The sequence below is a fragment of the Remersonia thermophila genome, chromosome 6 (assembly GCF_042764415.1).
Source record: "Remersonia thermophila strain ATCC 22073 chromosome 6, whole genome shotgun sequence".
Lineage (NCBI taxonomy): Eukaryota > Fungi > Ascomycota > Sordariomycetes > Sordariales > Chaetomiaceae > Remersonia > Remersonia thermophila.
Window position 1 is genome coordinate 1,979,104 of NC_092222.1, and position 27,221 is coordinate 2,006,324.

Sequence of the window (27,221 nt, forward strand, 5' to 3'; positions counted from 1 at the left end):
TCTTCCTTTCGGCAAGGCCGAGCCTGATGTGCGTTGCGTGGACGACACGGCGTCGATGAGTATGACGACTCGGTGGGAAGGGGGGGGGGGGGGGCAGATGTTTCTCTACCCGTTGAAGGGTGTACTGTTATGTGATACAAGAGTGGTGAGTACCTCAGGTCTCAAGATGCCTACCTAGGTATCTATCTAGGTAGCGAAATACCCAAGGTCGGGCAGGTAAGTAAGCCGTTCATTTCAAGGCATCCATGGGCACCGGGTTGAATGCTTTTCTTGTATGGAACTCTCGTCGATTTCCAAGCAGGGAGGTCTGGTCAGGACTTGGGACAGGCGTTTGAGTTTGGAAAGGCAACGCGATGTCATGTTAGTTCTTCCCCCGGGTTCAACTTCAACTCCCATCAGTGCCTGCTAGCACGGGCATGAAGAAGCCGGCTGAACCACTGCGCGCGTCATCCCCCTTTCTCCGCTTTCATGAGAAAGCCCAGGGGGTGCCAATGTACCCTAAAAAGGATAAATAGATACAGAAATAAAAACATCCAGCTGCCTTCCTGGATTTGTCTGCCCCCTGTGCAAAGGTTGCTGCTCTGCTCCTCTTCCACCGGAGACCAGATACCGGATACCTAGCTGGTAACAACTGAGGTTGTTTGTTGAGTCACGGAACGCCCCCTCCTTTCCCCTTCCCCCCCTCCGGGGATTGCCATGGTCCCCTCCAGTCATCAACCATTCACCCAGGGTCGCCTCGTCTCCTCCGGCCGGCGCCCGCGTCCCAAAAAAAAGCGGCGTTGGATGTCACCTCCGGGCCCACCGCCGGGACAGGTGTCAGCCCAGGAACGCTGCTTGGCTCCAAAGGCTAACCCCAGAGTGGGGGTCTTGGGGGATGCATGGGGCCAATGGTTCATCGCCCATTCGTCAGCTTACACTGGGCGATCCAGGACCGGCCTGTTGAGCCCTCTTCTTCAGGTGAGGGTCCGAAACCTGAACCCAACGGACGCGAGGATGGGTTTTTGGGTGATGAGCTTGCGGGAAATTCGGACAACGTCGAGGGGAAAAAAAATCTTAGTTTCAACATGCTCAGGTCAATTGGCACAAAATGTACAATATAAAAAGACCCGGGTCCTCCAGGCGACTCTCCGATTCAAGGGATAGTAGGTAGCACGGTAGTACCTAGTTAGGTAGTAGGTCTGCAGAGCCCGGGGTGTTTTGTTTGTTGTTGTTCGCTTCTCCCCCCCCCCCCCCCCCCCCTTCCACCCTCCGATTCATCGGAGCCATCAGGGTGCCATGCATTGTTTTTTTCTGGAGCTTCCTAGCTTTGAACGAGTCCCAAGGCTCACTGACTCACAAATCCACCCTTTTTCCACCGGGGAAGCTTAAAACCCTGGCCCGTTGATTCGGACACAAGACTCCGATTTTCTTCGTCGGACCTCGTGCGTGTGGATCAAGGCTAAGAAAAAAAAAAGTACCTGACTCCCTGACTCCCTGACTCCGGTAGAAGAAAAGCTCCAATCTCATAAAACCACCCCCTCCACACACCCACCTTTGCGAAGGTTATCGGCCTTCACCATCTTCTCCGCTATGTCACCGCGCGCTGCCACCGCGTACCGATCCCTCCAGTTAGCCATGTCTCAAGCATCAGCCACCAGCCCAATAACAATGCGGTCTCTTGCCACCTCGGCGGCGCCCGCCGCCACCGCCGCCACCGCGGCGAAGCCCCGCCATCTCCTCTCCATCAGCGACCTCAGCGCTGCCGAGTTCGCCAAGCTCGTCCGCAACGCCTCGGCGCACAAGACGGCCGTCAAGGCCGCCTTCGCCGCCGGCGAGCAGCCCCCCAAGCCGCTGCACGGCTCCCTCACGGGCCGGACCGTCGCCATGATGTTCAGCAAGCGCAGCACCCGCACCCGCGTCTCCACCGAAGCCGCCGTCCAGATCATGGGCGGCCACCCCATGTTCCTGGGCAAGGATGACATCCAGCTGGGCGCACGTTTCCCTCCCCCCCCCTTCGTCATGTGAACCCCCTTTCCCGTGGCTAACCCGCCCCGACAGGTCAACGAGTCCCTCTACGACACCTCCGTCGTCATCTCCTCCATGACCTCGTGCATGGTCGCTCGCGTGGGCGACCACTCCGAGGTGGCCGACCTGGCCGCCCACTCGTCCGTGCCCGTCATCAACGCCCTGTCCAACGACTTCCACCCGCTGCAGACCATCGCCGACTTCCAGACCATCCACGAGACCTTTGCCTCCTCCTCCTCTTCCTCCTCCTCCGGCGCCGCCCCGTCATCCGACGCCAGCCTCGGCCTCGAAGGGCTCAAGGTCGCCTGGGTCGGCGACTCCAACAACGTCCTCTTTGACCTCGCCATCGGCTGCGTCAAGATGGGCGTCGACATCGCCGTCGCCTCGCCCGAAGGCTACGGCATCCCCGAGCGCATGCGCCAGCTCATCCTCGCCGCCGGTGAGGGCGTCGCCCGGCCCGGCCGGCTGTTCGAGACGCGGGTGCCCGAGGAGGCGGTGCGCGACGCCGACATCCTCGTCACCGACACGTGGGTGTCGATGGGCCAGGAGGCCGAGGCCCAGAAGCGCCTCAAGGCGTTCACGGGCTTCCAGATCACCAGCGCCCTGGCCGAGCGCGGCGGCGCCAAGCCGCACTGGAAGTTCATGCACTGCCTGCCGAGGCATCCCGAGGAGGTCGCCGACGAGGTGTTTTACGGGCCGAGGTCGCTCGTCTTCCCGGAGGCCGAGAACAGGCTTTGGGCCGCCGTGGGTATGTAGACCGTTTCTTCCATCCTTGCGAGGGGACCCCGGCTAACGCGTGCGGACAGCGGCCCTCGAGGCGTTTGTGGTGAACAAGGGCAAGATTCTCTAAAGCGGTCCGGACCGACATGGTCGTTGCCTTTTCTTGAATGGCTTGCTTTGGACAGGCGGGCGTGCACGGTTTTTGGCTTATGGGTGTTGCGTGAGACCAAAAAAAAACAGAACCAAACCAAAGGGGCGAATACCAATGCTTTGTACGACCGGATGTACTATTACTTTTCTTGTAATGTCACGCAATGAACAAAAAAAAACAACCCAATCTCCAAATTGAACATTCAATTGGCCAGTTTCTATATCATGTACTACTACAACGGCGCTATGCGAACATCATGCCATCTCTTAGCCGGGGGGGAGCTGGCTGGCGTCGACAACCTCGTCGGCTTCCCTCATCGGGCTGTCCTCATCCGGGCCGTACAGCGGGGAGCGAGGCAGGGCCATGAGGCCGGTGCGGGCCGATTCGAGGATGCCAAAGGGAGCGATGAGCTTGAGGAACGAATCTATCCTCGAGGGCTTCGCCGACCTAGAAGGGAAGAAACAAAAAAAGGTTAGCGCCGGATCGATCCGTCGGAAGGAAGAGGCTCGTGCTAGGGCCCCATCCATCACTTACACCTCGACGATGCAGCTGTTAGTGCTAATATCCAGAACCTTGCCGCCGAACTGGTGGGTGAAGTAGGTGATGTTCTTGAGGTGCTCGTGCTTGAGGCGAAGGGCCTCGCTGGCGACCAGGCGGCTGGGGTGGAAGTCCTTGGCCGTCTCGGCGAGGGTGGTGGTCTCGCTGGCCTGGGCGGCCTCGGCGGCCTCGGCGGCCTCGGCGGACTCGGCCGTGATCTCGCGGTGGTGGGCGAGCAGCTCCTCAAAGTACTCGGGGCCGAGGATGTTGATCTTGGCCAGCAGCAGCTCGCGCTGGACGAGGGGCGAGTTGGTGTAGTCGAGCACGGCCCAGACGGGCACCAGGTCCTCGAGCTGGCGGCGGGCCTGCTCCACGACGCCGTCCTGGCCCGTGAGCACGATGGTCATGCGCGACAGGTCCTCGACCTCGGTGCTGCACACGACGAGCGAGTCGATGTTGAAGCCGCGGGCGGCCAGGATGCCCGACACGCGCGACAGCACGCCGGGCTCGTTCTGCACGAGGCAGTTGAGCACGTGCCGCTTGGGGGGCGCCGCCGACGGCACCGGCGTCTCGTAGAGGATGTTGGAGACGGCGGCCTGGGCGGACCAGGCCGGCGTCTGCTGCTCCACGGGGAGCGGCGCGTGGCGCCGGCGGATGGCCTTGTAGGCGATGGCCGACGTCGAGCTGTGCTTGGAGCGACGGAGCGTCAGGGACAGCGGGCCGAGGCGGGGGGCGGCATCCCGAGCCTGCGTCGCAACCCGGCGCAACGCGGCCGGGGAGGCGGCGAAGAGGCTGCGAGATGCCATCTTCGATCCGAGGGGTTCAAGTACGAGGCCGGACGGCCTGGATGGGGTGAGCCGAGACCAAGCCCCAGGCTCTTGTAGGAGGAATTGGATCGATGCGATGCCGCGGTTGTCGATGGTTGACCCCAGGTGAGTCACCTGGAAGCGTTTGGGGGGGGGGGGGGGGGGGGGAAGAGAGGAAGGGAGGACAAAAAAGTCGCCCACTTTGTGGTGTCACGTCGCGGATCCAGACCGAGCCAAGTCGTCCGGGGGCCGCTCCGACTCCGGTGGTGTGTGGGGACGTCAAAGAACAACGAGCCAATCAGGGGTGGGTTCCAGGCCAGAGACAACCGGTCGGACCCGGGACTTGATAAGCCCACGTTGGCACAGTGCTATCGAAGCGGAGGTGCTCACTTTGTCACTGTCAACCTTTTGCTGCCAAGACTTTGGTTCCAAGCCACGCGTTGCATGTGAGGCGCATTTCCAACTCAACTTTTCAGAACAAAGCTGCCATCCGTTCGAGTTCTCGAGCGAGCTGGAGGTTTGCTGATTTGATTTGTTTTTGGAATCAACATTTCCCAAGCTCCGCAGAACCGCCCAAACACACCGAAAAGCTCACCCTACCCAAGCACCCGGCGTTGCGAAGCCTCCAATCGCACTTTTCTTCCCTGCTCATCCGCCGACCGACTCGTCTCGACGAAGCTTGCCGACGTATCGATCCCGACCGGCTCATTGCACAATGGAGGACACCGAGAGACGCAAGCGATCGCGCTTCGACCAGACCGAGCCGTACCGCGCCCGGTCCGACCGTCGCTCCCGCTCCCCCCCGGCGCGCCGATCCGACTCGGACCGCGATCGCGAGCGCAGCCCCCTCTCCCGGTCTCGGGACACGCCCGCCGACTCCAAGTCCCCGCCCGTCGACCCTGCCGCTGCCGCTGGTGAGTCTTGGACGAGGAGCCCCCTCCGCGATGGGAGGTGGACGCGTCTGCTGACAGCCAGGTCCATCCAGCTGCCGCCGCCGCCCGCATCAACGCGCAGATCCAGGCTCGCAAGGGCATCCAGCACGTCGATGTCCCGCCGATTCGCTCCAGCTCCGTGGCCACGAGCGGTGGCTCCACGCCGCGCCCCAACCCCTCCAGCACCATCAATGGCGAGATGTACATTTCCGACGGCGACTACATCAAGGACATTGAGGTCAACGACCTGCGCAACCGATACCTCCTGACCAAGGGCGCGACTCAGAAGATGGTAATTACTCCTCTGGCTGCTTCCACTGATCCGTCACCAGCTCCTCTCGCTTCCGCGTGCGCTTTTTTTTTTTTTCTTCTTGGGCGCGCTCGCGTGCAGGACAGTCTTGCTTACTCGAAGCATGACAGTTTGCACCAACACACCCTCGTTTGCATCTGCTGACCTCGGCTGCTTGATCTAGATTAAAGAAGAGACTGGAGCCGGTACGCCCGCCCTTGATGGAACCTTGCGCTATATCTGTTGAGAGGACGTCCGATTGACTAGTTGATCCTGAACAAGATGTCACCACCCGCGGCAGCTATTATCCCGACAAGAGCCTGGCCACCCCTTCGGTACGAGATGCCTTGGCCCGCCGGCCGCATGCGCGCCACGAAACCTGACCCGGCTAACGCATCCACAGAACCCTCCGCTGTATCTCCACGTAACCAGCACGACGAAGGAAGGCCTGGAGAAGGCCGTCGCCAAGATCGAGGAGCTTATGAAGCAAGAGCTGCCGCAGCTGGTCGACGAGCGGCGCTTCCGCCGGCGGGAGCAGGAGCAGCAGCCGCCCGTGGAACGCGACGAGTTCGGCCGGGTATGTCTTGTCGGTCCCTGGCGCGACCCGGACATGTTTGCTGACCAAGAGGCAGCGCAAATGGCCCGAAGAGAAGATCCCGATCGGCCTCGACCCGGTTCCCGGCTTTAACCTGCGGGCGCAGGTCGTCGGGCACGGCGGCGCCTACGTCAAGCACATCCAGCAGGAAACGGGCTGCCGGGTTCAGATCAAGGGCCGCGGCTCAGGCTACATGGAGGTCTCCACCGGCCGGGAGAGCGATGAGCCGATGTTTCTGCATGTCGCGTACGTTGATCCGCTGCCCGTCGCTTTGCAAGCCGTACTGACGCATGCGCAGGGGCCCGGATCCCAACATGGTGGCCAAGGCCAAGGAGCTCTGCGAGGACCTCCTGGCCAACGTCCGGGAACAGTACGAGGAGTTCAAGAGCCGGCCGCCTCGTGGTTACGGCGGCGGCTACGGCGGCGGCCGCGGCGGCGACTCGTACCACCCCCACAACCGCGACAACCATTACCAGGGCGGCGGAAGCAACCACAGCTACAACAACTCGCCGGCGCCCGGGGCTTCTGTGTCGCCACCCCCTGCCGCCGGCGCCGGCGCCGCGGCCGCTGCTGCATCGACCGCCGCGACTCCGACCTCGGCTGCCGACTACGCCGCCCAGTACGCCCAGTACTACGGCACCGACCCCTATGCCGCGTACGGCGGCTACCAGGCGTATGTCCAGATGTACCAGCAGTGGGTCGCGGCCCAGCAAGCTCAGGGCGGACAGCAGCCAGGCGCAGCCGCCGCGGGGGCTCCGGGCGCTGCTCCGGGCGCCGCTCCGGGTGCCGCTCCGGGTGCCGCTCCCGGTGCTCCAGGCGCGTCGTCAGCCGCTGCTGCTCCGCCTCCTCCACCCCGAGCGAGGCCGCGCCTCCTCCGCCTCCCCCGCCTTCTGCGGCACCCCCGCCGCCGCCTCCGGGCCCTCCCGGCGCCAGCGGTTACAGCGCGGTAGGTCTGATGGAAAGCTCGTGTGGGAACGTCGGCTGACACAAGGTTAGGTGCCTCCGCCGCCCGGGCTTTAAGTTGTTCATTCGGATGGATCTTCCAGCGTTGCTTGGGCATGACATGGTGCCATTGTTTCGTTTTGGGTCAGTCAGAGGCACAGAGCCTGTCTTGTTCGTGGTCTAGAGAAAGGGAATTTATTCCTTGTTAACTTGTAAAGGATGAAATTCCTCCTCTGTTTGCGCCTCGCATTCCGGCGTGTAGTCATGGGTCCGGCTGGGTACCGCAAACACCTGGAACGGGCAGATGGTTCCTTGTGTGTCGTAACACACCACTCCCCGTGCCGAACTTTGGAGGACCTAGGCTTGGTCTGTGTCCGGGCCGCTGAGAGTTGGCTTTTGTACGAAGTAGAGAAGAGTATGTTGCTAAAGCGATGCTTGGGAGTTTATTTTTTACAAAAAATGTTCTTCATTCAATCGAGGGTAGGCCAAGGTCTTCCATACTCCTAACGCATTGAGGGTTGTCAAAGTGATGATCTCGGCTTCTATCAAACATCAATATAGTACACTGTATTACAGGGCCGTCGGCATGGTCATGGTAGGTTGATGCTTGGACGTCACTGGACGCGGCCCCACTTTGCCGTTGCCCAGCGGCGGGCCCGGGGACCGGGGCCTCCAAAACCGCGGGCGGGGCCCGCAGCTCGAGCTTCCAGGTCGGGTTCGGCTCCCCCCCATCCCTCCACTTACAAACACAAACACGGCTTAGGTACGGTGGTGCATGGCCACGATCGTCCATCATGAGCCACCAACGTTACCCATCCGCCAATGACGCGGTCAAGGAACCGCACTCGGTGTCCCTCAAGGTTCTCCGGTACGTTTCGCGTCTTGACGTCCTGATTCCCCCCCAACGGTGACGGAAGAGGCGCTCGGTTGCTCACATGGTCCTCCTCCACCCTCTCCAGCCTCTCCCGCCCCTCCCTCGTCGCGCAGTACCCCCTTCAACTCCCCCTCGCGCCCGCCGATGACCCGATATCCCACCCGCCGCCCAACCCGGCTTCGCTCGCCTATCAGTCGACGACAACGGCACCTTCGGAGGATGGCGCGGCAACCAACCCGTTGCCCTTCCTCCTAACTCCGATCCTCAACCTGCCGCCCTCTTTTGGCTCCGCCTACGTCGGCGAGACGTTTAGCTGCACGCTCTGCGCCAACCATGACGTTCCAGAAGGGACAGCCACAACAGGAGGAGCAGGCGGCGGCGGCGGCGGCGGTGGTGGTGGTGGGGTAAAAACGATCCGCGACGTGCGCATCGAAGCCGAAATGAAAACCCCCAGCACAGGGAACAACGGGCCGCCCATCAAGCTCACCCTTCTCCCGCTCTCCTCACAAGAAACAACACCGACGACTACTGCTACTACTACTACTACGACGACGACGACGACGACGACGACGACGACAGCAACGACAACGGCAACAACCTCAACAACACCGGCGACCGATCCGGCCCCTGGTTCTGTCGGGGCCGACCTTGCTCCCGGCGCCTCGCTGCAAAAGATACTCGCCTTCGACCTCAAGGAATCCGGCCCGCACGTCCTGTGCGTCACCGTCTCCTACTACGAAGCGAGCGCGCTGTCGGGGCGCACCAGGACGTTCCGCAAGCTGTACCAGTTTGTGAGCAAGCCCTCGCTGATCGTCAGGACGAAGCCGGGGGTGCTGCCTCCGCGGCGCAAGAAGAAGAGGAGGAGGAGGAGCAACAGCAGCAGCAGTAGCAGCAGAGGAACGGCAGAAAAGGAGGCGGAAGAAACGGAGGTGCTGGTCAAGCGGTGGGTGCTGGAAGCGCAGCTGGAGAACTGCGGCGAGGACGTGGTGCTGCTGGAGCGGGTCGGGCTGGCGGCCGAGGAGGGGTTGGTGTGGGAGGGGGGCGCGTTAGACGGGGTCGGCGGAGACGAGGGGCCCGCAAGGTCGGGCGGGCAGAAGGAGGAGCCGCCACCCCTGCTGTCGTCCTCGTCCTCGTCCGGGGTGGGGGCCAGGAGGCGGCCGGTCCTGCAGCCGGGAGAGACGGAGCAGGTGTGCTTTGTCATCGAGGAGGCGGAGCCAGGGGCCGCGGCCGAGGCCGAGGGGAGGGTGGTGTTTGGCGCCCTCGAGATCAGCTGGCGGAGCGAGATGGGGAACCGCGGGTTTTTGGCGACCGGGAAGCTGGGGACGAGGGTGGCTGCGGCGGCGGGTCGATGAGGCGGTGGTTTGACGAGAGACGGGGGTGTGGCGGAACGCAAGAGGATCCGGGGCAAGGCTACCTGACATCGTCGGGACAGGATCGTACGTCCAGCCCTGTTGTTCTCGTGGCCGCGAAGGGTTGGGTCTCCCTGCTAGGTAGTTACCTGATCCCGGGCATCATCGGGAGCGACAGCTACGCAAGGTGCATTGGGCACATGGTGCACCTAGGGCAGGGCGACGCGTGATGGTTGGTTGGCACGGGAGCGATGATTCCAGGGGCCTTTGCTCACACACGCGCGGACGCGTGCACACGGGAAAGCCGCAGCGAGACCGCGGCTGAGGTCTAGCTCCTTCAACGCAGCTGCAAGTCCGCATACAACCTGCCCCTCTCGTCGTGAGCCTGCATGATAGCATGGACTTGGCTGCCGCCTGCCTGGGATGGATACGATCGGCTCGGCCAGTTCCTGACCTGACCGTGCCTGGCAAGCAGTCCGGACACACGCACGTACTGAGTATAGTAGTATCGGGGTATCGGGACGGTATCCCACCCCGTCCCAGAGCGGCTCCCGCCTCCTTTTGTCTCTTCGTCCCCGGTGTCTGGGATCTGCCCGGGTGACCGACCGTGACGTGAGACTCTTGCTCTGGACAATGAGCACTCGCCATCAAAACCACGCCGTGCCTTGACGTGCTTGCTTGGTGGCCTGACAGCACCGCGAGCCGTCTTGGCGACTTGTGCGCTGCTTCGCTTCCGGGATGTTGGGACACACTGCCTGCTCTCCCCGTCCGTGTCTTGTACGCCCGGGGGTGGGAGTGGAGAGCGGGAGCGAAAACGGACAATGAAGAACAGTCCCCCCCCCCCCCCAGCCCAAGAAAAAAAAAAAAAAAACATATGATTCCGCCGGTGGGTAAATAGGCTCGAGGGAGCAGGGGCCAACACAAGCGTCTGAAGGTTGCCTTTGGGTGTGTGTCACTCAGGTACATACCTTTCCTTGTCCACATCATTCGCTCGCTGCTTTACCTAATCTAAAGTACGGACGGGATGGCGGTAGTTACGTATATTACTGTATATGTAGAAAGGGGACCTAATGTAAAACGCGGCTCGTCAAGACCGTCATGGGATCGACCAACAGCGGTCGAGCCAGGTTGTTGGGAACGCCGCTCCGCGCGTGTTGGCAGCCCGGCTGACATGCCATCCCGTCTGCGTGCGGTGCTGCACCAGCCGTGAGACGGGGGGGTTGCACAATGTATAGTAGGCAGGACTCCCGTCTGCGGTCTGCAGAAGCGCGTTGGAGGCGCGGCTGGAGGAGAGCGGGCTGAAAGGAAGCGAGCCGGCGAGCGAGATGTTTTGTTCATCAGCACGGCATCACGCCCTCCCCCGTCCTCTGGAGTTCTCAGGGGAACCAGGGTAACGGGCGGATTCCCACGGCGGGCTTGTACGTACTGTACAGCACGCTTGCTCTGTCCACCCCCTCCTCTCCCTCTCTCCCCCCCGGGCTGGAATTCTGAAACATGGGCGACCGTGTTGTGCCGAGTGGGGGAGTTCGGGGAGTGGTTTGCGAGGTTCGGGTGACGGTGTTTTTGTCATTGGCCCGGTGGAATTGAAGCGAACCGGCATAGGGCATTCGCGGACGAGAGAGCCTAGCCTCGGATGGGTTGCTCTGAAGAGAAAGCCAGCGTCGAGGGCCTGGATGCTCGTGTTTGGCCGATGCGGCTCACCAGCCCCGTGTTGGGAGTTGATCGTCATATTACCGGGGCTGCAACAATGGTGTTGTTGTGTACGCAGCCGCTGAAGAGAGCAGCTGATACGAGAGCCTGCTGCCCGCCGGCATTCGCGCGGCTGCATACCTACTGTGTAACTACACAGGACCTAGTGTTTGGGGCTGGCCGTCCCCATCATCTCATAGGCCGGGACAAACCGTCGGTTCGTTTGGAGCGTGGTGCTGCACATGTAATCTCGGACCCTTAGGGCCAGCTGAAGGCATGTGAGTCGATTTGATGGAGGGCACTCGGGCGATGACGCCCCGGATCGTCAAATAAACACCCAGACAGGGGGGGGGGGATTTCGTGGTGTGCTAAGGTGGAGACTGTTTGCAGTCGTTCCCGAGGTGGTTGAAGAATTTCAAAACAGCTAAAGATCGGCATGCTAGATGTACATAGTAGGTCTCCATCGAACAAGCTAAGACCTGATAATGGTGGGTGGGTGGATGGCTCGTATACTGTATACCGCTCACCATTGCATTCCCTTACCCTAGCTTGTCTTGCTTTCTAGAGCTGTTCATCCTTTTTTTTCCAAAAAAAAAAAAAAATCAACGCATATGTTATCAGTTGGTAATGAAGACCAAAAACAGGGGGGGGCTCGCGGACCCATGCAGATGCAGATGGTGTTGTGCTGGTCTCCGAGGGTATGTCAAGATCATGCTCCAAGACATCAAAGATGGACTGATCAATGGGCGCTGGTTGCGCGAAAGTGGATGGCGGGAGCATCGCTACTGCAGGAGGTTGCCCACTGGTGGGCCTCTCCGGGATGTTTGTCTCTCTACCTTTCACGACGACAACGACAACAACACCAGCGAGCCTGAGAAGCGTGTCGTGTAATCACTCAGGGCGGGCAGGGGGTAGGGATGGATACGGGATGTGTACGGTGCTTTTGTACATACGTACAGTACGCAGTACACTGACTACCTTACGGACCTGAGCATGACCAGGAGACCACAACGTCCAGGTCCACACCGCATGCATGCACCCTCGGCACCGCATCCGCCGCTTTCCCCTTCCCAACGGTCCGGGAGCTGCACGAAATCAAGGAGGTGACCTGAAATCAGCCGGCGGTCCGGCACAATGATGTCGACCGTCACCTGGGAAGGGTTGCAGCGGCGTCAACGCCATGGTGGTGGTGGTGGTGGTGGTGGTGGGCGTGTGAGTGGTGAGTGTGAGGTGGGGGGGCACACTTCGCGACTCGAGCTGCATCGGCCCCTCCTTGGGCCTTTGGGAACGTCCGGCTCGCGATTCGGGGGTGACCCTTGGGTTCTAAATCAGCTTCTCAATCACGCCTGGGCTGCCCATCCATGTCTTCAGCTCTTCCAAGGCGGCCCGAGGAATTGGGAGATCTCCCATGATCAGCGTGGATGCATTTGGAAAAGATCTAAAAAAAGCGGAACAAAAAAAAGAAACCAGAAAAAAAAAAGAAAAAAAAAAACACAACGCGCACAAGTATATGCACCACATTCTGGTCAGTCGGACGCGGGTAGGAGGGAAAAAAAGGATGTTGACGCCCCGGTTCGGCTGTGCTGCGCATCTTGCCGCATTCGTGCGTGCCTGCAGCGGTCCATCCGCGAGCGTTGGGGGTGGGTATCCAGGGACCGTCAGGGGCGCCGAGAGACACGAGATGGAAATGTGCGGCATCTCTTGCAGGCCGGCGACAGGGGTGGGTGCCGTGACAGTTGGGCCTAAATGCAGCTGCAGGTTTGTCCGGGCCCCGGCTGTGTCCCTGAGGTCCGGTGCCCGTGAGAAGTCGGGTGTCTTTGAAAGGGGAGAGGAGAGAGAAGAACAAAAACAAAACAACATCAACAAAATAAAGCTCAGGTACCAGAATCTCCTGGAGCTTGGACGGCAGCGGTCTACCTTGGCCGGGCACCTGCTGTGTAAGGCAAGGCACGAGGAGATCTTGCCGCCCCTTGAAGCCTTCCATTTCTCTCTCCCGTCCCGAGGCCCAATCCGTTTCGTCTCTACAAAGTACCTACCTACCTTACGGTAGCTCCCAACCTTACAAAAGGTACTTCCCTGTCTCAGGTATCTACTGCGTACCTCAGGTACCTAGGTACCTTTTGCCTGGGTCTCGCACCTCACTCACCGTCTTGTCTTCACGTCCGCTTCGTGACGGGAACCTTGGACTGGAAGCCAGGGTTAGGTTGGTTGAAGGAAGAGGCTACCTAGCTCACCTCCACTGCCGGTAGGCAACCGCCCTGCCCGTTCCTGCTTGGCAGGGCACCGCATCGTTTCTTCCTCCAGGGGCGATCAACTCCCTCCAGGCTCGATCGCCAGGGCTTGGATTGGTGCCCAGGATAGGGCAGTTCTGGTGCATCCCGTCCCCTAACCCAATCCAACCCAAGTTCCAGGGCCAAAGTGGCCCCTCCTCCTCCCCCCCCCCCCAGAAAAAAAGCAAAAGCAAACCGACTCCCGAGCTGGACACCTGAAATCCAAAACCCGAGTCCCCGTCATCCTTCTCCCTGTCCTGTGCGACCTCAACGCGACAAGCCGAACGACACGGCCACGGCCACGGCCTCCCATTTCTTGGTCCGATACCACACAACCTCTCGACAGCCCAACAGTCCACCCCCCCGGAGCACCTCGGCATTGTTCCTCCCAGACTCTCCAGGTTCCGGGTTGACAGCACGCGCAGTGCAACGCTACATTGCGCGTTGGCGGGGCCGTTGACTCTGGTCGCTGCTGTTGCTGTGACGGCTCCTGTGAACGTCGATAACAAGGGCTGGCACGATTGGCACAATCGGCACGATTGGCACGACTGGTAGCACATTACTAGCTGCTCGGCCTTGTTTTAGGGAGGAGGAGAGCTACAGTACCTGAGCTGTTGTGTTGCACGAGTCGCGGCTATCGACTGCTGCGGCCGGGGGTCCTGGGGATACGAAAAGTTCCAGGACTGCAACACTGATCTGCAGATCTCCCACCGACTTTGTTTCCCCCGGACGCTTCGAACCCGACGCCGATATCCCGCCGACCCGACCGTTCACGCTCTCTTCAGACGACGACGAGTACGACGACGAGTACGACGACGAGTACGACGACGAGCACGACGACAACGAGGACAACGACGGCGGTACCGGCGTGTACATCTCGAGCGAGAAATACGAAGCAGCACGAAAAGAACAAAAGAGGGGACGCAGAAAGATCCACGACCCAAAGAGCCTCGGCATAGAGTGATGTATCATGGACGGCTCCTCAACACCGCTTGCCGATTACTTTTGGATCGCCGGCATAGAGCACATCGCCTACGATGATGGGCCGGCTTCCGTGCAGCCGTCTCAGCCGCTGGACCAGCTAGAAGAGACCATCGTCGAGGATGGCGAAGGAGAAGACGAGGATCATTCGGCCACCGGTCCCTCGCGCGCCACGGCCCGTCACTCACGCCAAAACTCGGCCAACCGCCTCTCCACCCTCTCCAAGCTCTCTCTCTCTCCCTCGATCGTCGGAGACGGCCGTCTGCTCGACGACGACGACGGCAACACCAAGAGCAACCGCAGCAGCGCGACGATCCGTCCGAACCCTTCGCCCACCTTCGGCAATGGCACGCCAAACGGCACCGGCAACTCTTCGGAAGGTCTGAACGGCGCGAGCACAAACGGAGGCGGCGAAGGCATAGGCTTCGACGGGCTCCCTCCCGACTTCGACTTCGACAAGGCCTTGCTCAAGTTCGCCGCCGAGCGGGAAACCTTCCTCGACGACCTCACCTTCAGCGCTGGCGCCAGGGTTCAGTCGAGGCCCCCCATGGTCAGCCCGCGAGCCGACAAGTTCAAAGCCGACGACGCCGAGCAGAGCATGAGGAAGGCCTCTCTGAGGAGCATCCGGGGTAGCATCCGCCGCAAGATGAGCTTTAAGGACATGAGCAGCGTGAGGAAGCAGCCGGCGCCTCCGAGAGCGGGTGCGTAGACCCTCCCCGCGGAACCTCCCCTTTCCTGGTTCTCGTGGACGTTTTTGTGCTGACTGGCCATGGCCCACCCCCTCCAGCATCGGTCCGAACGGCGCGCCGCCTGAGCAACTATAACTCGGTGATCCCGCCGCCCGAACCCCTGAACCTCGATCCGGACATGCACCCGCTCAAGAGGCGGTTCGAGCCTGTTCTGCTCGACAGGTATCCCCAGCGCGACGCGGCCCCCGACGATCTGGCCAGGAGGGGCAAATTCCCGGACTATGTGCCCATGTTCGCCTTCCCCAACGACATCCAGATCGTGTCCTCGGACGAGCGCCCCCGAACCACCTGGCACGGCTTCACCATGACATCCGACGACAATTCCAAAATCTACGGCATCGCCATCATTGTGTGGACCGCCCTGGACGCCGAGGTGGCCGAGGAGGTGGAGAAGCGCTGCGAGCGCTGGCGCCAGCGGCACATGAGCAACGAGGAAAGGGAGCTTGCTGCCAGCTTAGGGAGCCGCCTCGCCGCCGAGCGCGCCAACCTTTCCCAGCTGCTGGCCAAGCTGGGCACCGTGCCCTCGGGCTCGAGCGCCCGCGAGGCCCTCGACGAGCAAATCAGCGCCGTCGAGGAGAAGATCGCCCTCATGACGGACATGCTCCGGCCCCTGCGCCACGGCGCCGCCTCCAAGATCGACGGCCTGACCGCCGGCGAAACGGGCCTGTGGACCCCGCGCGCCTACGGCATCCTCGGCCGGGACCCCTCCAAGATGGGCTTCTGGAAGGAGTGGCTGCGCGCCGTGGTCGTCCCCATGACGGACGGCGCCATCCTGCGCGTGGCCCCGAGCTCGCCCAAGACCGGCCGCTGGCAGCCGCTCGAGCGCTACGTCGTCAACCTCTGCACCGAAGCCTTCAGCCCGCTGAGCTCGCTGACCCAGGTCGAGCTCGGCGTGCGCGAGCTGCGCCTCTACGCCCGCAAGGAGGCGGCCAACGAGCTTCCGGGCTCCCGGACCATCGACATCTACGCCCTCTTCCGCTGCCTTTCGCTCGAAAACATTGTGCTCCTCTTCGAGTACGCCCTGACCGAGTCCCGCATCATCTTCCTCTCGTCCCACACGGGCATGCTGCACCTGGCGTGCCACGCCCTCGCCAACCTCCTCTACCCGTTCAAGTGGGCCAGCATCTTCATCCCCGTGCTGCCCGCCCGCCTCATCTCGGCCCTCGAGGCCCCGTGTCCCTACATCGTCGGCGTCGAGAGGCGCTACGACAAGATCGACCTCCCCGAGGACGACTACGTGCTCGTCGACCTGGACCGGGACCTGGTCGACTCCCCGGCTCAGCCCGTCAGCCTCCCGCGCCAGCACCGCCGCAAGCTCCTCTCCCTCCTCCAGGTCGCCGCCCCGCACCGCCTGCGCTACGGCGTCGCTCCCGGACCGCCCCCCTACGCCATCGAGGCGTTCCCCTACGACGCCTTCTCGGCCGAGAACGAGGCCGTCTTCAACCCCGTCGCGGCCAAGAGCACCCTGGGCAAGTGGGTGACGCAAAACTCGTCCACCTTTGCCGAGCCGGACCCGCCGGGCTCGATCCGAACCCCGCTGTTCAACGCCTTCGCCAAGGCCAAGGTCGACCACGGCAAGCCGGAGCGCCCGCCGACAAGCAAGTCCGGCAAGGGCAGCCCCCCGTCCTCCGTCTCGCCCGTCTCCATGAACTTCCCGCCCCTGCCGGTGACCCCCGTGTCGCGCAGCGACTCGGGCTTCGCCCAGACCCTCCGCGAGAAGCGGTCGGGTCACTTTGACGAGAAGTCGCGGCGCAGCTCGTCGTTCGGCATGGACCGGCACCACCACCCGGCCATGCAGCACAGGCCGAGCCTCCCGTTCCTGAACGGGCACAGCCAGAACCTTTCGATTTCGGCCATCTCGATCGACTCGCAATCCTCGTTTGGCGGCTACGCCCCCTCGACGTACGCCCAGTCCACCATCGCGGCCTCCACCATCATGCCCAACATGATGGTCCAGCCGGTGCGCAACACGGAAAACACAATGTGGGTCGAGGGCCACTGCTTCAACTGGACCCCGTCCGAGGAGACCTCGACCTGCACCATCTGCGAGGAGCGGTCCGAGGGCGACGGCCTGTTCAAGTGCGGCGGTTGCGATTGTCTGTCGCACTCCCGGTGCCTGGGCTACGTGTCGCTCGTGTGCCCCGAGGCCTTCCACGCCGACCGCGTTCGCGCCGCCTTTGTCCGCTGCTTGGCCAGCCTGCTCTATACGTACCGCAAGTACATGGGCCGCCCGACCAAGGATCAAAAGTCCAACGGTCAGCTGTACGCCTTTGACATGGATGGTTTCATCAAGAGTCTTCCTTATGACCAGCAGGAGTATGTCACCATGCTGCGGGAGACACAGGGTATGCGTTCCATGGTTTTTTTTTCCCCTCCTCTCCCTTTCCTATGCGTGCGTGTGTGTACCCGACTAACACGTCTCGAAAGCCTTCAACGAATTCATCCACGAGCGCGAACGCACGCCCGCCTCCGACCCCGCCATCCGCCTTTTCGACGAGATCATCCTCGCCAAGAAGGCCCGCGGCCGTCCCGCCTTCTCGACCGGCTTCTCCCGCCTCTCGACGCTCCGCGCCTCCTCCCTCCACCCCAACTCCAACTCGGGCGGCGGCTTCACGGCCCCGAGCAGCCATTACCACTCCGGCGCCGGCGGCGCGAACAAGGTCCCGGGCTACCTGTCCGACCCGACGGATCACATCTGGCGGACCGCGTCCGTGCCGGTGCCGAGCTCGGCCAAGTTCCAGGGCGACTACCGCAGCGTGGTGACGAGGATGCCGCTGAGGCTGGACCCGTCGCTGATGCGCGAGCCGAGGGCGATCCAGGGCGTGCCGAGGCCGGAGCAGGCCCGGGCGAGGAAGCTGGTGCGGAAGCAGGTGGCGAGCGTCATCGGCATGCCCGGAGGGGGAACGGTGCAGGGACAAGGACAAGGACAGGAAGCGGTACCAGCACAGGAATAAGGGGAAGGGCCAGCGAGGGGTTTATACTTTCTGTTCTGTCCATCTTGTTCTTTTTTTTTTTCTTTTTTCTTCCCTTCGTGGTTGTGTTTGTTCGCGCCTCGTTTTCTTCTTGTCTTGGTTTTGTTGGGGTGTTTTTTTTTCCTCTCTCACAGAGGGTCAAGGGATACAAGTCATGGAGCATGGGTTGCTTTTGAGGAAGCGTATATGTGCGTTGGGCTTGGTTGGGCTGTGTTGTGTGACTTCAGGCCGGGAGTTTGTGACTTGGAAGAGCACAGTAGAACACGGAGCAAAGCAGAGCCGAGCAGAGCCGAGCAGAGCAGATCGACCGGGATATTTTTTTTAGACACTTCACGTCGCCACATGAGAAAAGGGGAGAATGAAAGAAAGAAGAGAAAGAAGGAGCATGGCGGCTGCGGTGGCTGATCCACCTGTTGTGTTTGCTTTGGTTTTGTCGGTGCTGCGGCGGAGGGAACAGAGCCCGAGGCTAGGGGACTGTTGGAGATGCTGTTGTTGGAGTACCAGAGACGAGGGAATCACAAGGATAAGTAAGTAATACATTGGAGCGAGAGGGCCAGTGATTCGGTGATGGGAGGGAGGTAATATGGACAGAACATACACAGATGTATATATAGGTAGGTGTACAATGTCTCGCTCGAGAGGTTGCCTGTCGAGAAGGGAGGGTTGGTATAAGTAGAGACCAAGGAAGAAAGAGACTGCCTCGAGGATCAAGCCACCTCACAAGCTTCTTGGTATGATATAGGTGTACATGGAGTAGATAGGGTTGGTTGAGAGTAGTAGCTAGAAGGCTTTCCATCTTTCAGGGACCTAGCAAAGAGGGACGCTCACCCACAACCCATGGCACCTAGGTATTCTAGGATGCTGTGCATAAACATCCTTCCGTTTCCCTTGTGCTCTCTCATTATTGTCTCATCCCAACCAACCAAGCTTTGCATAAAAAGGGCCACGTCGTGGCATCATGAAATGTTACTATACCACGGTAAGTAGAACCCGCCCCCCCCCCCCCTCCCCTCCTTTCGTCTCCTCCAACCTTTGAAGCCGTAGCGAGCCACCTCTTTGTAAGCGCCCATGTATACCTAACTGGAACTCGCCAACGCCGGCCCGACGCTATGCCTCCGATGCAAAATGCCCCATGCAAGAGGGCAAACAAGGGCAAAAAAACAAAACGCAAAAAAAAAAGAAAAAAAAAAACCTCCCAGCCATGAGCTCCTCGCGCCGTGTCTCTGCTCACCAACCCCATCCTCGTTCCGATCCCGCCCTACCTAGGTACCTAGCGCACACCCTCACGCGCGCTGGGGCCCGCCATCGCCTCCGCCTCCGCCTCCGCCGCCGCCGCCGCCCTTGTCCTTCTTGGGCTTGTCGTACCGCGGCATCTTTTCGTACGCGTTGGGGCTGGGGGTGCGCTTGGCCCGCCGCGATTTCCCCTTGCCGCGCCCGCTCCTGGAATGCGAGTGGTCGCAGCCGTCGTGGTCGTGGTCGTGGTCGTGCCCGCGCCCGCGGGCGTGGGCGTACTTGTCCCCGTCGGCGTCGCCGGGTCGCCTCCCGCCGTCGGAATCGGAGTCCGAGTCGGAGTCCGAGGAGGAGGAGGAGGAGGACTCGTCGCTGGACGAGTCGACGTTGCGGGGGCGGCGATAGATGCAGCAGACTGTGCGGCAAGGCTCGGGGTTAGCTTTCTTCCTGAGGGATGGGTTGCCGGGAGAGGAGGGGGGAGGGGAGCAGCAATGAGGTAGGTACCTTTGGATTTCTTCTTGTTCATCCCCTCGTTATCGATCACGTCGGAGCGCCATTGCACGGATGGCCTGTTGGGGTTGTAGGCGCCGCGCAGGCGGAGGATGGCTTGCGGCGGGGCTTCGGTTTCGGTGGTTGTGACGGTTGCGGTTTGCGTCGGGGCGGGCTGAGGGGCTTGTTGTTGCTGGGCGGACGGTACGGCGGAGGGCGCCATGTTGACGAATATATGAAAACGGCTGCCGATGGGAGGGTGACGGGTCGATGCTGGGGATTGTGGGAAACAGCCCGTCGAGGAGGCTGGGGTTTTTCTTAAGATTCGAGACGTTTCGGCGACTCGCAGGAGTTGAAGGCGAGACGAAAACAGGGTCGGTAGGGAGAAGATGCGATGAAAGCTCGGCGTCAAGAAGTTGGAAATCCCAGAGGCGCCGTGCAAAGTGCCGCCGACCCGGACAGAGGAAGACGTCACGATCTGCTGTCCCGTCCGGTCGAAAAGCGAGGCGAGGTTGTTGAAGTTCCGGTCCGGTCGGCTGAGCTTTGGGCTGCCGATCATCCGTTGCCCCACGTGAAGGGGAAGAAGGAAGAAGGAAGAGGGGCGGAAAGCGTGGGGCATGCCGGGATGGATCCGAGCCTCTGGACGACGCTTGACTGCTTTGGGGATAGCGATCTTGGCATGGACGGGTGAGGCTCCCGCATGTTCTCGTGTGCATGACAAAGCATCCAAACAACATCTCAACGGCAACCTGCCGATGCCATGTCAAAACGCTTCCGTTTGGAGACGACGGAATTCCATTCCGGTCTTGCGGGGGTGGTCGCCTGGTCGCTTTTCAGATCTTCAGGTTTTCAGATTCTCGGATTACAATGTGGTTCGTCGTTGTACTTGGGCTCCAGGCTGTACCCCCATTGTCCTTGTCATGTGCTCTGTTGTTTTGCTCACGTTGTTTGGTTTGGACAGCGGATGGAGGAGGCGGACGGGACCCAAAGTTTGCTTTCATTCAGACCAACTGACCACCTACCTTCAGGTAAGGGAACGGCTTCCGGCACATTTGAACCCCCCCGGGGCTTCCGTGTTGGCTTCTCCCGTCTTCTTTGACGGACTACCCTCCGGGCTGTGCTCGGATCGGTGAGGGCGGACCTGTCCATGGCTCCTTGCAGGAATGACAGCCGACGTTCGCCTTTTTGCCTTTCTCGACTGCCAGCCTGCCCAGTGACTGTCTCTGTGCAGTTGGTTGCCGTTCCGGTTGGCCCCGCCATTGTTCTTCCAACTCCCGCAATCGCAGCTTGGAGGCATCTCTCCCTTAGGCTCCCTTGTGAAACCTCCATTGAGCCCAGGAACCTAGTGCAAGAATGGTTCCTTGGACAACCTGAATGAAGGCCTGTGAATGTGTCACCTTCACCTGTCCGTAGACCACGTTGGTGGGCCACTTATAGCCCAAACAGAATTCAGTGTCTTCCCGCACGTGCCAAACTTGTGGGCTGCGTTTGTTGGAACTGCCTGCAAAAAGGAAAAAAAACCAAAAAAAAAAAAATAATGAAGGCTTTGGGGCCGTCGAGCACATGATCTGTCTTTCTTTTCCACCTTCCTCCGTAGTATCCTCTTTTGTTTCTGCCTCCCTCTGAGAGGGGTATTTTCCACGGGGTTCCGGGCACCTTCTGCCATTCTTCCACTCGCCCACTCCTTCACCCATCGCAATTCCAGACCGGGCATCACAGCAGCGGGAGAGTGGCTTCCCACCCTTTCCAACAGTGGCTCATTCATTCTTTCGTTCCCTCCTCTCCTAGCTGGCTCTGGGATTCTTCCTTCTTTCCATTCTGTCAAGCTTCGAGCCGGCCACTCTTTAGAAGCGCAACCACCCGCGATCTGCTCCGGCCACCAACAATCGACCCCCCTCCAGCGACCGAAGGACCCGGATCCTCCACAGCTTCCACCTTTTCCTACTTTGACCGACCCCTGTTCGCTGCCGTCGATTTTCGCAAGGGAGGAGGAGCTGACGCCTGTGGACCTGACCAGCCGACGACGACCTTGTCGCTTTCCACCACGGGCATCTATCCACGCCTTCGAGGCAGCGGCACAGCCAGCGTGCGGCTTCCGCAAGCAACGCGGTCATGTCGTCCTCGAAAGCGGTTGAGGCGTCGCCCTCCAAGCCTCTCGAACAAAATGGGCCCGAGTCGACATCCCCGGCCCTCGAGGCGACTGCAGCAGAGGTGACTGCTGGGGACCAGACTCCAGCTGACGACAATAAAAACAACAATAACAACAACAACAACAACACCGCAGTCGCCGCCGCCACGGCTACTACTGCAGCCGTGGCTGCTGCCGCCGCCGAGATGCCTCCCAATGGCAGACAGCGCCCCGGCCCTCTCCGCCGCGAGGCCGACCTCAGCTCCATCGTGGGTCCTGCCGACAAGCCCGACGTTGCAGCGCTCGTCACGGCCGTCACCAACTCCATGCTGCAGCGCATCGTCCACCTCTTCGACCCCGCCAACGGCGACCCGGACGCCTCGAACCCCCGCGTCAGCTATTGGAGCAAGCTCCCCACCCACCTCAAGGACCTGACCCTGAACGACGCCGTCGGAGCCGCCCAGCCATCCGGCAACACCAACAACCTCTGGGAGAACGTCAAGCCCGCCCGTCCCAAGAAGGCGGGTCGGGCCCGAGACAGGCGAGATGCCGTCCGCCGCAAGCATGCTGACACCCCGAGCCAGATGGACGCCGGCGCGGCCCCCGCCGAACCAGCCCCTCCCCCCCGGCTCCAGGAGCTCAAGAAGGAGGCTCTGCTGCACTTCAGAAAGTGGCAGAGCGCCGTCCACAGAAGGATCAGCGAGATCTCGGTCAAGAAGCCGCTCGAGCAGCACCCGCCGCCTCCGGGAGTCTCGGCCCCGAGGGGTCGCCGCGGGACGTCGAACCGCAGGGGCAGGCAAGCCGGCAGCAGGGCCCAGCATCAGCACGACAACTGGACGTCCCGAACGACGGCGGGCGGAATGCCGGGGGCGTCAACGTGGACGCCCGCCGAGTCGTTCCTTGTGCTTTCTGCGGACCCCTTGCTGACGCGGCTCTTCCCCCCTCTGCCGACGCCGCTCGCCTCGTGGTCGGCCGAGAGGCGCTGTCTGTTGTTTCACGCCCTGTTCCTGATGCTGCTCTCGATCGAAAACTACGGCGCGTACACGCGGGTGCTGCTTCTCAACATCGCCTCGGCTCTCCGGCTGCCGCTGTACGTTCTGACGGACGACGAGGATCGCATGGGTGCGGCCTTGGCCCAGATCGCCAAGGACATCCCGCCGGACCTCCTGGTCCCCAAGAAGACGGAGGACGGAAAACCCATCCGCGGCAAGTGGAAAGGCTTGCTGGGCAGCGGCCCCGTGGGACTGAGCAAGATCGCCGCGGCCCTAGATAGCGCGCGCGTTGGATCGGTGTTTGGCATCCGCGGGATTCCCAGCAACGCGGCGACCGGCCTCCTGGGGATCTTGGCCGAAAACAGCCTTGCCACGGCCGCCATGTTTGGCATGTGCGGCGCCCGGAACTCCAACAGGATGATGGAGCACTACCTCAGGGACGTGGCTGACCTTGCGTTCCGGCCTCTCCGCGGGGCGCTCCGCGACCAGGCCGAGCTCGGCAAGATCGCCGCCGAGAGCCGCCGGCTCCGGATCGTTTTGGGCATCGGCGGATGGCTGATGAATAGGGACGACACGATCAGCCCCTGGCACTGCCTGGGCCCGCAGAACGAGGTGTACGCCGTCCAGTGGGAGCTGGAGGCCCTGGCCAAGCTGGGCGCGTCGTTTGACACGCTGGTGCGGAGCGCGGCGTGGTCCGCGGCGAAGAAGGAGATAGCGGGCCGGACCGGTAAGCCGGCCCTCCGCCCCGCCTCCTCGGGTGCGTCCGCGGCTAACCATCCCGCGTCGCCAGTCCTGTCCAACCTGGCCGAGCGCCGCTGGCCCTCGGGGCTCATCAAGATCAGCAAGATCATCGACAACAACTGGAATAACGGCATGGTGCGGGCGGACAAGCTCGGCGCCGTCCTCGCCGACGTGCTCATCAGCAAGGCGCAGGGCGAGCGCGGCGTGTCGCTGATCGGCTACAGCCTCGGCGCCCGCGCCGTGTACGCGTGTCTCATGTGCCTGGCCGAGAAGCGGGCGTTCGGCCTGGTCGAGAACGCCGTCTTGATGGGCTGCCCCGCCCCCTCGGAGCCGCTCGCCTGGTGCACCATGAAGAGCGTCGTGGCCGGCCGCCTCATCAACGTCTACTCGGAGAACGACTACATCCTGGGCTTCCTCTACCGCACCGGCAGCGTGGACTTTGGGCTGGCGGGCCTGCAGCGCGTCGTCGGGGTCGGCGGCGTCGAGAACGTGGACGTCACTGCTAAGGTCAGCGTCCACCTGCGATACCGCTACCTCGCCGGCAGCATCCTGCAGCATATCGGCTGGGAGGACATGGTGCCGGAGCAGATTGCGCGCCACGAGGCGGACATGTCGTGCTACGAAGACCGGAACCGGAAGCACGAGGAGCGGAGGGACGCCATTGAGATGGGCTGGTGGGAGCAGGCCCAGAGGGAGGATCAGCAGGGTGTTATCAGGACCCGGATGCGGAAGAAGGGCAAGAAGTAAGCAAAGACGGCTGGAAGCTAGTGGAAGAGTTGTCGGTAAATTAGGCCATGCATTGCGACCATGTGCGCAACCCTGTTAGCATTGCAGTATGTTAGCCCAAGTGAGAGTTTCGTAGGGAGGCAGACGGACAAACAGACAGATAGACAGACAGACAGGCAGACAGTCAGACAGAAAAATCATGATAGGCGCTGCGTTGTGTGCATCTTTGCTGAAGCTGGCCGCAGGCGGTGGTGATACGCAGTTGATGCGGTGCGTTCGGCGGTAGAGGGACGCTAAATCTGGCTTGTTGCTCCACCCAGGAACCGTCCTTCTCCTCAAGCATCCGTTCAAGTTTTCCCATCGTTCGGGCGCCCTTGGGTTCTGCTCCTTCATCTCCCGCAAACCACCCAACCTTCCATCGTTCTTCGGCGTTCTTCCCTCCCGTGGTACCTGTATATCCATCCATTGATCGTTCCCCCTCTTAGGATTCTTCTGCCTCGGCCGCCTTCTCCCCGGCCTCTTTCCCGCTCCCGCTCCCGCTCCCGCCACCGCTGCCGCTACCGCCGCTCCTCACGACAAAGTACCTCCCCGCCTTCTCGGCAGCCATGCCCAAAACGTCCCACCCGTCGCCGGCCGCCTTGTCCTCGGCCGCCCCCCGCCTCCGCCGGGGGCGCTTACACCTCCCCCAGACCTCCTCCTGCGCCAGGGCTTCCCGGACGCCCGGCGTGCGCGGGGAGATCTCGGCCTCGCGCATCCCGGCCGCCGTCTCGTCGCGGATCGCGGCCAGCGGGGCGACCGAGGAGGAGGAGGAGGAGGAGGAGGAGGAGGAGGCCCCCGGGACGCGCTGCACGGCGCGGACGAAGCGGAGCTGGGCGCGCAGGGTGGCGAGGAGGGAGGCGGTTTCTTGGGCGGTCGCGGGCGGCGGCAGGGCCGAGAGGCGGAGGAGGTGGGCGAGGTGCTCCGGAGTGACGTCTTCTTCTCCTCCTTCTTTTGCTTGTTGGTTGGCTTCTCGGTGCTCTTGATTTTTGAGGGGGGTGGGGGTGGTAGAAGGAGAAGAAGAAGAAGAAGAAGAAGAAGAAGAAGAGGCTGAGAGGGTTGGTGCTGGGGGCTCGAGGAGCTGGCGGACGGACCAGGTGGGTTGGGAGAGGAGGGCGAAGGGGTCGTGCTGGGTGGGTGGGAGGGTGGAGGAGGAGCGACGATGTGCTAGTGGTGATGGTGATGGTGGTGGTGGTGGTGGCCGGGGGAGGCGGAGGGGCCGCGAGATGGCCCGAGTCAGGGTTAGGCGTGGGGTTGCCATTGCGAGCTGTGAGGTGTTTTTCCGAGACCAACCGAACAACCGATCAACCGATCAAGAAATCACCTATGAGATCAAGTGTTCAACATGAAATCACTTTCACTTGGCCTGTGGAGTGAGCGAGGTTCTTTGGTGATGTTGAACATTTTTGGTGGCTCAAGGACGGACGGACGGACGGGGCCGTTATGTACGGGACGCTAAACCAGTTTTGGCCTAGCTCCCCCGGGGGAGCTGCTGTGGAGGCGCCCCCCCCCCCAGGGGAACCCGAAACGGAGCGAGCAGCGTTCAGCTGTCGCAGGCTGGCGTCATAACTAGTTAGTTAGCCCGATGGACTCGTTGTCGCTGCATCAGCGCTGACCTGAGGCTGCGTTGGCCCACCCTCACCTTAAAACGCCCCGCCTCGTCTCAAAGCCACGATAACTAGTTAGCTACTCCGTACCTACCCACCAACTCCCGACTCCTACCTAGGAACCAAACACCACACACCCAGGCGAACCCCGTCCTCGGAAAAGGCCATCCATCCAAATCGCATTCTCGGAGAGAGAACCAGATAGATACCTCGCCGTTTCGACATCCCATCCGCATCCGCTCGCCATGTCGCTCGACCCCCGCGCTCTCGAAGAAAAGGTGCGGCCGCTGTCGCGATGCGCTCCCTCACCACCGCCCCGTGCAGCCGCTGACCGCTTTTGCCTGCAGGCCAAGAAGTCGCTCCAGAGCGCATCCGGCGGGTGGGGTTTCTTCAGCAACAAGGAAGAAAAGTACCAGAATGCCGCCGACTACTACGTCCAGGCGGCCAACGCCTACCGGCTCGAGAAGCTGAGTGCGTACCACCGGCGACGGCGCTCCTCCGCCGGGACCACCCGACCGGGGCCGCGAAGCAGGCTGACGGCGGACTGCGTGCAGGCAAGGAAGCGGGGCAAGCGTTTGAGCAGGCGGCGGCCATCCACCGAGACAAGCTGAACGAGCCCGACGACGCGGCCAACCTCATGATCGACGCCTTCAAGGTCTACCGGAAAGAGTACCCGCAAGACGCGATCCGCTGCATCAAGGCCGCCATCGATCGGTACCAACAAAAGGGCAACTTCCGGCGCGCGGCGTCGCACCTGGAGAACGCAGCCGAGCTGCTCGAGGTGGACCTGGGCGACCGCAAGACGGCCATGCAGTTCTACAGCGACGCGGCCAGGTGGTACGAGGAGGACGGGGCGAAAGCGTGAGTGTCCCCCGCCTTGCTTCGGGTCGCGGAGGGGAGGGAGGGGATGGAGGGGGAGGGAGCCACCCCACGCAACGGCTGCTGACACGCACGCGCACGGCACAGCCTCGCCAACAAGCTCTGGCTCAAGGAAGCCGACATCGCCGCGCTCGAGGGCGACTACTACCGGGCCCTGCAAAACTTTGAAAAGGTGGCCGACGCGTCGCTCGAGAACCACCTCATGAAGTACTCGGTCAAGGATTACTTCTTCAAGGCCGGCCTGTGCATCTTGGCGACCAAGGACCTGGTCAGCGCGCGGCGCAACCTGCAGCGCTACGCCGAAAAGGACCCGTCGTTTGCGGGCCAGCGCGAGTTCCAGCTGCTGTCGGACCTGATCGACGCCATCGAGGCGGGCAACCAGGAGGCCTTCACCGACAAGCTCTACGCGTACGACCAGATGAGCCGGCTGGACAAGTGGAAGACGGAGATTTTGGTGAGGATCAAGAACCAGATCGAGGAGGCGGATAATGAGTTCTCGTAAGATTGCTTTGGTAGGGTACGTTGGTTGGATG

At 61.7% G+C, this 27,221-nt stretch overlaps 9 protein-coding genes across 9 annotated transcripts; 6 read left to right on the plus strand and 3 right to left on the minus strand.

Annotated features, from left to right (window-relative positions):
* Window positions 1-1,569: 1,569 nt before the first annotated feature.
* VTJ83DRAFT_6719 (uncharacterized protein) lies at window positions 1,570-2,854 on the plus strand (the record flags this gene model as incomplete). The annotated part of the gene is made up of 3 exons (XM_071013461.1): window positions 1,570-1,971; window positions 2,038-2,752; window positions 2,811-2,854. The coding sequence occupies 3 exons, from the start codon at window positions 1,570-1,572 to the stop codon at window positions 2,852-2,854; spliced, it is 1,161 nt and encodes a 386-aa protein (XP_070864346.1).
* Window positions 2,855-3,141: 287 nt separating this feature from the next.
* Window positions 3,142-4,218, minus strand: VTJ83DRAFT_6720 (uncharacterized protein; the record flags this gene model as incomplete). The annotated part of the gene is made up of 2 exons (XM_071013463.1): window positions 3,142-3,322; window positions 3,410-4,218. 2 exons carry the CDS (start codon window positions 4,216-4,218, stop codon window positions 3,142-3,144), a joined length of 990 nt encoding a protein of 329 aa, XP_070864347.1.
* A 715-nt stretch (window positions 4,219-4,933) lies between these two features.
* On the plus strand, window positions 4,934-6,984 carry VTJ83DRAFT_6721 (uncharacterized protein; the record flags this gene model as incomplete). The annotated part of the gene is made up of 7 exons (XM_071013464.1): window positions 4,934-5,132; window positions 5,204-5,442; window positions 5,624-5,645; window positions 5,722-5,774; window positions 5,843-6,016; window positions 6,072-6,280; window positions 6,333-6,984. The coding sequence occupies 7 exons, from the start codon at window positions 4,934-4,936 to the stop codon at window positions 6,982-6,984; spliced, it is 1,548 nt and encodes a 515-aa protein (XP_070864348.1).
* A 786-nt stretch (window positions 6,985-7,770) lies between these two features.
* Window positions 7,771-9,202, plus strand: VTJ83DRAFT_6722 (uncharacterized protein; the record flags this gene model as incomplete). Its single annotated transcript, XM_071013465.1, has 2 exons — window positions 7,771-7,844; window positions 7,936-9,202. 2 exons carry the CDS (start codon window positions 7,771-7,773, stop codon window positions 9,200-9,202), a joined length of 1,341 nt encoding a protein of 446 aa, XP_070864349.1.
* A 4,926-nt stretch (window positions 9,203-14,128) lies between these two features.
* Window positions 14,129-17,842, plus strand: VTJ83DRAFT_6723 (uncharacterized protein; the record flags this gene model as incomplete). Its single annotated transcript, XM_071013466.1, has 3 exons — window positions 14,129-14,840; window positions 14,927-17,233; window positions 17,316-17,842. 3 exons carry the CDS (start codon window positions 14,129-14,131, stop codon window positions 17,840-17,842), a joined length of 3,546 nt encoding a protein of 1,181 aa, XP_070864350.1.
* A 1,301-nt stretch (window positions 17,843-19,143) lies between these two features.
* Window positions 19,144-19,802, minus strand: VTJ83DRAFT_6724 (uncharacterized protein; the record flags this gene model as incomplete). The annotated part of the gene is made up of 2 exons (XM_071013467.1): window positions 19,144-19,505; window positions 19,595-19,802. 2 exons carry the CDS (start codon window positions 19,800-19,802, stop codon window positions 19,144-19,146), a joined length of 570 nt encoding a protein of 189 aa, XP_070864351.1.
* A 1,889-nt stretch (window positions 19,803-21,691) lies between these two features.
* On the plus strand, window positions 21,692-24,187 carry VTJ83DRAFT_6725 (uncharacterized protein; the record flags this gene model as incomplete). The annotated part of the gene is made up of 2 exons (XM_071013468.1): window positions 21,692-23,426; window positions 23,490-24,187. The coding sequence occupies 2 exons, from the start codon at window positions 21,692-21,694 to the stop codon at window positions 24,185-24,187; spliced, it is 2,433 nt and encodes an 810-aa protein (XP_070864352.1).
* Window positions 24,188-24,647: 460 nt separating this feature from the next.
* On the minus strand, window positions 24,648-25,463 carry VTJ83DRAFT_6726 (uncharacterized protein; the record flags this gene model as incomplete). Its single annotated transcript, XM_071013469.1, has 1 exon — window positions 24,648-25,463. One exon carries the CDS (start codon window positions 25,461-25,463, stop codon window positions 24,648-24,650), a length of 816 nt encoding a protein of 271 aa, XP_070864353.1.
* Window positions 25,464-26,054: 591 nt separating this feature from the next.
* VTJ83DRAFT_6727 (uncharacterized protein) lies at window positions 26,055-27,190 on the plus strand (the record flags this gene model as incomplete). Its single annotated transcript, XM_071013470.1, has 4 exons — window positions 26,055-26,087; window positions 26,157-26,280; window positions 26,364-26,670; window positions 26,776-27,190. 4 exons carry the CDS (start codon window positions 26,055-26,057, stop codon window positions 27,188-27,190), a joined length of 879 nt encoding a protein of 292 aa, XP_070864354.1.
* Window positions 27,191-27,221: the final 31 nt, after the last annotated feature.